Below are 9,919 nucleotides of genomic sequence, written 5' to 3'. Positions count from 1 at the left end.
GCTAATGTCTTCTTTAAATTTCATACTATCTGTATATCCTACAATTAAGTCAGTTAAATATTTTCCCACCCAACCTTATGGCAAATTATTACCCTTGTTGTGTACACTATATTGGGGTAAGATTTATGATTTGATGACATTTGTGTTTTTTTAAATGGCTGTTGCTACCATAAAGTTGTAGTTTAGTTTTATATATTTACATTTTAATTTATTTATTTTGCAATCTTAAATATTATGTTTTTCTTAATACTCCACATATGTATAGGTTGTACATTTGTTTAAGTTACCATAAAGTGCTATTTACATCTGTTAATTCATCATTTTGACTTGAATAAGCCCAATTTGGATGTCAATTTTTTATGTGTAGATTACAGATTATATGTCATAGGGTTCATATTGTGTCCGGGACACAAAGCTTGTGCCAAAATAAACATGTAAATCAATGATATTTGTTCACAAAGTTAAACAATTGAGCATTACATGCTGTTTTGAAGATGAACATTAGGCTACCGAATAGAATTAGCTGTATAATAACAGTAAATAGTAATTACAGTCACAATAATTTCAGAAATTTTCCAAATAGCCTAAATTCAGTCTAAATCAGAAATAGCTGCATGTTGTGCGTTAGACATAATTTGATTTAAGAAATTTCAATTGATTAGTTTTTTACAGCACTTCTTATAACTCTTTATAAATGTCCACAAGTTTCAAACTAAACATCTCAATTCGTTGTGAGTAACTTTCCATGAACTAAAGCATGATATTTACAGAACGTGTATTTACATCTAACCCTATAGATAACGTTTCATGTCAAGGATGTGCCATGGGAGTGTAAATATTTATCAAAGGCAGCATTATGAATAAGAGAAACATAATTTACAATAAATCCTTGGGAAAAACTAATTAATTTTTTTATGTTCAGTCGATGTAAGTTTAAGACACGCCACGTGCCACGCATTCCTCAACATATAGAAGAACTCAGCAGCCACGTTTAAAGTCACATGATAAAGAATCCCGCACTTTACCCGTTATATTGCACAATAACGGAAAATATGTCTGAGCATATTGTTTTAATCAAGTCATAATGACTGTTTGCTGGTGGACAAATCTATTTTCGTATCTCTGCAACGCCCCCTTATACTCCCCCTTCGCCGATTTAAAATGCTGGGATGGAGCTGAAGTTTTACCTCAGCTTTTATAGATCTGACGAACTCTTAAATAAAGCTTAAGGATGTTTAGCTTGAACTTTTAAATCAATGCATCAATGCCGACGCCTATGTGGAAATCTCCCGTGTAAATTCACTCAGTTGTACAATGACAGTCTTTCAGTTGGATGATTTTTTAGCAGGATGGATTGGAGGTGAGCTTTATTTTCTGTCATGTAAAACGTGTTTTGTGTTTGACATAACAAACTCAAAAAACGTACATTTTCGCAGATGTTTATCAATTAGCCCGTATTTTATCAATCTTATGGAGCAGTTTAAATCTTTCGCGAATTTTGTTTGTCTGTTATTGTAAACCAAACAAATACTTTAAAGCGATAGAGCTCTACCTATTGCCTATAGATATGTTCTGTAAACTACAGTAAAATGGGAAAACACGTTTTATGGAGAGATGGCAACAAGCCGCGCGAGGGGCGTCGTTTTGTCTTGTTTATGTTGATCAGGTTTTTTTTTTTTTTTTTTTTTTTTTTGTAATGTGCTGTTGGAAGAATAAGAACTATTTTTCTTTAAGTTTCAAGAAAACGTACAAAGCTATTTTTAAGGAATTCGTTGTCACGTCGTCGTCAAAACCAGTTAAGATAACTTTACCAAATTGTTTTAACAGTTTTTCGCCTTTGCACAAACAACGCTGGTTTCACACGTTTATAATGAAGACATGTTTTGGTGTAAAACGGATTTCTCCTTTCCAATGAAAGGAGAAATGTTTTTTGAAAAGCCCTAATGTGCATGTTCACCCACCATGAAATGTTCATAACAATGTAACTTATTCATGAAAATGGACACAGTGTTCTGCTAGAAGAGCCTCTTACTAAACTATGTGATGCAGAATCCATCATCGTCTTCAGCTGCAAAAATGTTTTTGTTACAGGAGCATCCAGCGTGATCGTAGGTCATCCACTTGACACAGTCAAGGTAAGAAAATTTGTTTTTTTATTTATATAAAAATATATATACTTATTATATATAAAAATAGATATACGTTTATTACATGTTTATAATTTTAACAAAATATTTATATTCATTTTAACAATTATTGTTTAGGATGAATTTATCATAAATAAATGGGAAAAAACTAATGGAAAAAAATGTTGCTCTTTTACAGACTCGCTTACAAGCTGGCAAAGGATACAAGAATACTTTCCACTGTGTTGTTACAATCTACAAAAAGGAAAATGTAAGGTTTTATAGCCTTTTGTGGTAGGTGTATCACAATTACTTCAGGCCAGAGACCCTTATTGATTGAGCCATTCCTGTTTTGCTGTACATTTAGACCTCTGTAAAGTTTTCATAAACTTCATGAAAAGTATATGACCACTTTTTACACCATAAAATATGGCTATTACAGAATTCATGTTGATGAAAGCAGAGATAATAGTCATTACTTCAACTTGGAGTTACAGTCATTTATATCCTGTTAACGTCTGATATTAAAGGGTTAGTTCACCCATAAACGAAAATTAGCTCTCTCATCCTCCATAGACAGTGAAGTTTCAGAGGAACAAGAAACAAAAACATAGTCAGTATACATTCAGTGTGACTTCAGTGGTTTAACCTTTAATCATTTGAAGCTCTTAGAATATTTTAGTGCTGCAAAAAAAAAAAAAAAAAAAAAACGTATAAATGTGACTTTGTTTGTCTGTCTCCATCAGGTCAAGGTGATCATTTACTTCAGACAATATGATGCATTGCCTTATAGGTCAACAATGTGACATGCAAGCACCATATTAACCATAGTAAATGCACAACTTGCAGAATCTGATGCAAACAACTTAGGCACATTTTTTTACAGCTTTTTGGCACACAAACGTGTTCTTGGAGCTTCGTATGATTACAGTTGAATGATCGAAGTAACGAAATGTTTTGACTTTGTTTTTGTTTTTTTCTTTTTTTGTTGCATTTTTATAATGAAGAGGCTTTTCCTATTATTGCAAACATGCGCTGACAATCCTTGTAAAAAATCTATCTTTTGTGTTTTCATAGGTTACAGGCTTTTTCAAAGGGCTGTCCTTTCCACTGGCTAGCATCACGCTTTATAACTCTATGGTATTCGGCTTCTTCAGCAACACACAGCGCCTCATTAGCAAATACCGTTACGGTGATGGTAGACACCCATGCAGCATGCTGGACTTGACTGTAGCGAGCATGCTGACTGGTCTGGTATCAGTGGGGTTCGGGGCCCCTGTTGACCTTGTCAAAATTAGACTGCAAATGCAAACTCAACCTGTTCTTGCAGGTAAGGTAGAATTTTATCATACTGATGTTAAAAAGATAGTTCACCAAAAAAAAAAAAAAAAAGACATTTCTTTTCTAGTAAACTTTCATTTTTGTGAACTGTCCCTTTAAGGGAAAACTTCCTAGGTAAAGATTAATGAATGCTAATCCTTTCCGCGGAACTAAATAATTGAAAAAACTCTATTCAAATTGCACATAGCATTACTCATGTATTGTTTTGTGTGGTTTCAGAGAACTTTAACCTTGCTGGGAATGGGAGCGTCCCTCTTCGGTCAATGGGAATTCAGAGCCAGTCGTTGTACAGAGGGCCTCTACACTGCATTAGTACAGTCCTGCAGAACGAGGGCATTCAAGGGCTCTACAGAGGAGCGGGAGCTATGCTACTGCGGGATATACCTGGTTATGCTCTGTATTTCATACCGTACTCGCTGTTCTGTAACTGGCTGAATCCTGATGACAATAGCTCACCTCATCCATGCTGCATATGGCTAGCAGGAGGTTTAGCAGGTAAATGAGACATGGGCTTTGTTTCAAAAGCTACAGTAGTTACTGCTGTCTACACATGCAGCTGCCTACTAGCTAAAATGGAACTTGATAACTGACCTGATGATTTGATGCACTCTGAAATTTACAGACTCAATAACTGGATGGAATTCAAAATAATGTTAGCATGTTTTTAGGCTGACAACACTCCCAGCAATAGTTTATAGAAATATATTATACTATAAATATGTTTTGAATATATAATTTAATATAATCAATATGTTCTCACTGCCTTTTTAGATTTTAATGTAACATGATTAATTAATTTGTTATGAAAAATACAGTTTGGCGCCATCTTATTTATAGTTTAACCAAAAATTACTCACATTTATTAAAGTGGTCCAAACCATTTAGATTTTCTTTTTTTTCTGTTGAGCATAAAAGAAGATATTTTGAAGAATGCTGGAAACTCGACACTGACATCCACAATAATATCCAGCTGCAGACCCGCAGACCCACACATATTTCAACACACACAATCTAGGCAGGGGCGAACCATATATGGTTAAGACAGATGTTAATATTATTAACGTCTTCTTGGACCTCATCATCAATATATTTTTATTTATATTGTTAATAAATAGTGTACACAGTTGACAATACTGTTTACTATTTCACAAATATAGCGATCGAGAGATCAAGAACTTTGTTTCCGAACGCCATTTAATAATACACTGAACAGTTTTCTATCAGTCATCATAGGTGATCTGTCATTATTTATCTGACAGAGTCAGTATAGCAGATACTCGTTTGCTGGCTTTACTGAAACATTTTTCAGAGATATATAAACAATCTAAATTGGACAGGTTTATTTTATAGAATGGATTCATTATAATGAAAGAAATAATAGCAAGTTAATATGTATAGGCTATAATGCATCTTTATATGTAATACATTTTTTTTTACATTTAATAAATGTATAACACTATATTAATGTTACGATATAATAATGACTGAAATGGGAAACTCTAAACTATTCACAGATGGTCTTGATTGCCATGTTTGTGAAATACAGTAGGTGGCGATAATGCTCCTGATCGGGCATTAACCATATATGCTTCGCCCCTGCCTAGATCGTGTGGGTCTGCGAGTCTGCAGCTGGTTTACAGCATTATCAAAAATGACAATATTATTGTAGTAGATAAGAATCAAACACACTTAATTCTGTCTCAAAATTTTTACTTGTTTAACAATCTGTTTCACTCTGATGTACATCACAATACGGAAGAAAAATCACTTCAATTTTTTGCAGACATTAAAATGCAGTCAACATTGTTTTGTAAAGCAGTAAGATACCTTTAAAAATTAAATGTTCTCTTCACAGTTAATTCAATAGTTTATTTAAAAAAAAAAATTTCATGTGATGCTTAAAGAAAGTCCAGATGCACTTGCGGTGTTTTGGGGTTTCAAGTTCAGCTGAGGTAAATGTGTCAGTCCCACTGCATGAAACCAAACCTCACACCAGGCATCCACAGATTAACAAGTGTATATTTGGCTTAGCATAGTGTGAGAGTGGATTACTTGGAAATGTCTCACTGTACTTCAAATTAAAAACTTCCCTCCTATTGGTATAGTGAGAATGACCAAGATTAACCTTAATATGACCCTAGTGGGAGTCAGGCAAGATGCTGCAGCAAAAAAAAAAAAGACATTTTGTGTTAGTGTTTTTTATTTATTTTTTTGTAGTGTTTTTTCAGTCTAATGTAAGGAAAACATCAAGAATATGCACTTTTAACCGTCACACTTTTGTTAATTTTGTGATACCTTGTCAATTTTTGTCTGTAAATTATAATTATAGTACACATTTTTAAAGTCATAAATCTGCATTTCAGTACAACTTACATAAAGCAAACTTTACAGTTTTATGTAAAACTGTGTTTTGAAGGTTCTTACATTTGGATATGCCTGTTAATAATTTGAATATGTACATTTTTTTATTTGATTATATACAATTTAATTACCCAAAACTCCTCAAAACAAAATTTGAACCTGAAGTTATTCAATGTTTAGATTTTTGTGCAAGAAATATATGCAGATGAGCACATATTTCATTTGTACATGTAAAAATAACATTTTAGATAACCCGTAAATAAAGGGTTTGTCATTCTTAAGGGCACTTGGGAGGTACACTGTAAAACCCAGAAAGTTAAGGTAACTCAAACCATTTGAGGAAACCGATTGCAACAAACCATTTAAGTTCAAAAACTAATCCTAATGAGTACTGTGAACTTAATTTATTTAAGTAAACAGAGCAATTTGAGCACAGTAAAACCCAGTAAATGAAGAGAACTTAAACCAACTGAGTACTGTAAAATCCAATAAGTTAAGGCAACTCATTGCTGAAACTGATTGCTACATAGCATTTGAGTTTTTAAAAAAACTAATCTATATGAGTATTGGGAATGTAATTTAAATTCAAGTAATGAGGTATTTAATTAACCCATTACCTTCAACACTGAGTTCAAAACTCTTTTCAAATGACTAAAATTAACTTTCAGTAAATCTTAAGTTAATTACACTCATTTCATTTGATAAAGTTGACTGTTGGGCTTCACAGTGTGTGATAATAACTATTAGTTAATTTTTAACTCTATTCACCTGCAGAGTCTTGTCTTAAGGAAACAGAATACTGAGGTCTGACTTGTGGTTTTGCTTTGTTCACAGGATCAATCTCATGGGTCACTGCAACACCAGCCGACGTGGTGAAAAGTCGCTTGCAGGCAAATGCAAAATACAAGGGCATTTTGCATTGTATCATGCAAAGTTACAGAACAGAGGGAATACATGTAAGTTGCTGAAATTATTTCCTACATTTTCAAGTTTGTATTTCGGGTTTTAGAACAATATTTTGCAACAGCTGCAGGGCATGAACAGCTGGCTAAAGACTTAGAAAAGTAACAAGTAGAGACAAGCACTTGATCAAATATTTTTAGCCAGGTACAAAAATGTGCTAAATTACATTTAGTGGTTCTATATTTTATTATCCGGTTTTGATTAAGATGGTATGGTTGAGATTATTTGACTGTTAATATACTGTAACAGTGAAATAAGCTAAACCATTTTAAATATTACCAACTTAAGACACCACTTCTAAAGTAGTTACTTATGTAAACTACTAATGAGATTTTTTTTCCCTAATTTAAAATTGAAAGGACTCTATATCAGAATTGAGGGAACAGAAATGAGTTGTGCATAGTGTGAGACAGAAAGTATGTCTGTTGTGGACAGTCTCATTATTATCATTACTACCATCAAATAAATTTGCTGGCTCCAGTGTTCATGTCAGGCTTTGAGGGGCAAACGCCACTTTAATGAGTGTGTACATCAAATGTAGTGAATGAATGTACATAAAAATATTAAGTTATTCACTCAATATTTAGACACCAAAAAACAGTGGACACCTCATATTGCACGACAGCAGGGATGTAAAACTTAAGCTATGTCCCAAATGGCACACTATGCACTATGTACTTCTGCACTTACACAATAGCATAGTATGTATGTAGTGTCATCCCAAATGGAACACTAACTTTTTTTTACTAAGCGGAAATTCAAACAGTTGACGTTTGACGGTCACCACGTTTGACGGTCACCAAATTAATGAAATAAATGACCAAACTACCAAATAATACCTACTATAAGTATAACTGCATCACCATCAGGAGGCAGTATAATCACTTTCATAGGAGAATTTTGCTTTCACAATTCAAAATAAAAAGTAATCCAACATGAGCGCCCAAAAGCTCCACCCATTACGCTACATAAGCAAAGCTGCAACTATTGAGTGCGTGAAGTGTTCACCATTCCACACTTTATTTAAACAACTGATAAAGTGCATCATCTGGGTATTTAAAGTGCACTTAATCTTTTTGAAGTTTTCAGTGTGAATGCACCACTTACACTATTTTTACTACAAAATGGCGTAGAATAGTGCCTAAGTATGTGATATGGGATGCACCTTCAGTTCCTGGAGGGCTGCAGCCCGTGCACAGTTTTGTCCGTTTAGCCTGAAGGACATAATTAGTTTGATCAGGTGTGTTTAATTAGGGTTGGAACTAAACTGTGCAGAGCTGCGGCCCTCCAGGAGTTTGACACCTGTGCACTACAGTATATAGTGAATAGGGAGCGGTTTTAGACAGTGATTGGTGGAATAACCCCAAGGACAGTATTTATTATTCAGACCAACTTTCATTTTACTAAAAAAAAAAACTCTAAATGACAATGTTTTTGTTTGAAATTTGGAAGAAACTTTATCAAACTTTTCATTGATTAAAGCCAAAGCTAATAAATTTTGTAAATCTACAGAAACTGAGAATGTAGCATTTAAAATTTAGCATAATTAAATTTAGCATTAGATCTCATTTATAAATGTGGCATACACACAAAACAGAGGCAGAAATGTGACACAAAACTCGTGATCTATAAGAACAAACTTGGCGGGGAATGTGCGCAGCTGTACGCAAATATCGACGTACATATGTAAATATCGACTTAATTGAACCACTTTCAATCATCATATGAGCCACAATAATTATTAAATTAATTTAGGAACGTTTCTATGCAAATGTTATAAATCAGACCCCAGTTTGTTTACTAATCATGATTAAACTTGCTGATTGAGAGATGTATTGAAATATAAATATAATGGAGATACTTTTTTTTTCCTTCTTAATGCAGGTTTTCTTTCGTGGAGCGACTGTAAACGCTATCAGAGGATTTCCGATGTGCGCAACCATGTTTCTTGGTTACGAGCTTTCCCTCCAGTTTTTCCGCAGTTTTTAACACAGACTCGTGCTGAAAATATGCTAATGCACATTATAAGCTCTTAGAAATTATAATAGAGCATCGATGGTTTAATAACAAGTAGAAACTTACATGTGACATTTATGTGAGTTCATTGTTGATACAGTGAAGAGTATCAGTGAAGCTTTTAAGTGTTTCTTATATTAAGAAATTGTTTAAAATAGGTATGTATTTTCAATATATATATATATATATATATATGTAAGATATTTTAATATATGATTATGCATCATCTGCATGTGAATGATATACAATTTTTTTTTCTCAAAAAATACCTTTCCTATTTCATCAGCATATATTCGGCATTCAAACATGGTCACTATCATGCATTATTTGCTTACAAATTATTGCTTGAATGCATTTTTATGTAATTTTTTCCACTATAGGCTTTTAGTGCAGCATGCTTTTAAAATGATTATCTGCTATGAAGTAAATATGTGAATAAATCAAGTGGTATAGTGGACCTGTAATGTAAAGTGTCTGTCTGTTTTTTATTATTTGACTTGATTTATTTATTTCGAACAGAAACAGTCATACACAAAATGATTCTTTAAACAAAATACATTTCATCATGATCGAAATGGAGCGGGATGAAGCGCACACTTATTATTTTCCCCACCCCATTATCACACACATCATTCGATTATTTCTTCAACATATTTCTTATTTTACTTATCGCTTCCTTTTACATGAGACATACAAGCTTTACTTGAGACATATTTTATCCTTTTGGCATCTTTGACATATCATATGTTTGATTCCATTTGTACATTTAGGTTTTATAACATAGAGCCAATGTATTGCAAACAGCCATTAATTGAAATTTCATCATACCTTCCTCATTTGATCCTTTTTCAGTCATTTCTATTAATCATTACATTCCTTTAATAATACACATTTATACAACTTTTTAAATTGATTAATATCCTGACATTGTTTGAGAATCTGTTCCAGACTATTCCATAATCTCACACCACATACAGACATAATGTACACAATTTTTTTTAAGTTGTCCTTGTTTTCAACCTCCTAAGATTTTGTTCTTCTCTCAGATTATACCCGTCTTGTCTTTCTTCAAAAAAACTTTTGTCTGCATTTTGAAGATAATTTATTCCTAG

General features: G+C 33.2%; 1 protein-coding gene across 1 annotated transcript; it reads left to right on the top strand.

Moving 5' to 3' along the window:
• Window positions 1-1,140: 1,140 nt before the first annotated feature.
• slc25a48 (solute carrier family 25 member 48) lies at window positions 1,141-9,271 on the top strand. Its single transcript, XM_056472775.1, has 7 exons — window positions 1,141-1,360; window positions 2,092-2,135; window positions 2,326-2,397; window positions 3,204-3,456; window positions 3,687-3,962; window positions 6,663-6,784; window positions 8,676-9,271. Exons 1-7 carry the CDS (start codon window positions 1,315-1,317, stop codon window positions 8,778-8,780), a joined length of 918 nt encoding a protein of 305 aa, XP_056328750.1. The 5' UTR covers window positions 1,141-1,314; the 3' UTR covers window positions 8,781-9,271.
• The last annotated feature ends 648 nt before the right edge of the window (window positions 9,272-9,919 follow it).

Source organism: Danio aesculapii, chromosome 14, assembly GCF_903798145.1.
Source record: "Danio aesculapii chromosome 14, fDanAes4.1, whole genome shotgun sequence".
Lineage (NCBI taxonomy): Eukaryota > Metazoa > Chordata > Actinopteri > Cypriniformes > Danionidae > Danio > Danio aesculapii.
Note: the sequence above shows the minus strand (reverse complement) of the source record. Positions and strands in the feature narration are given on the sequence as shown.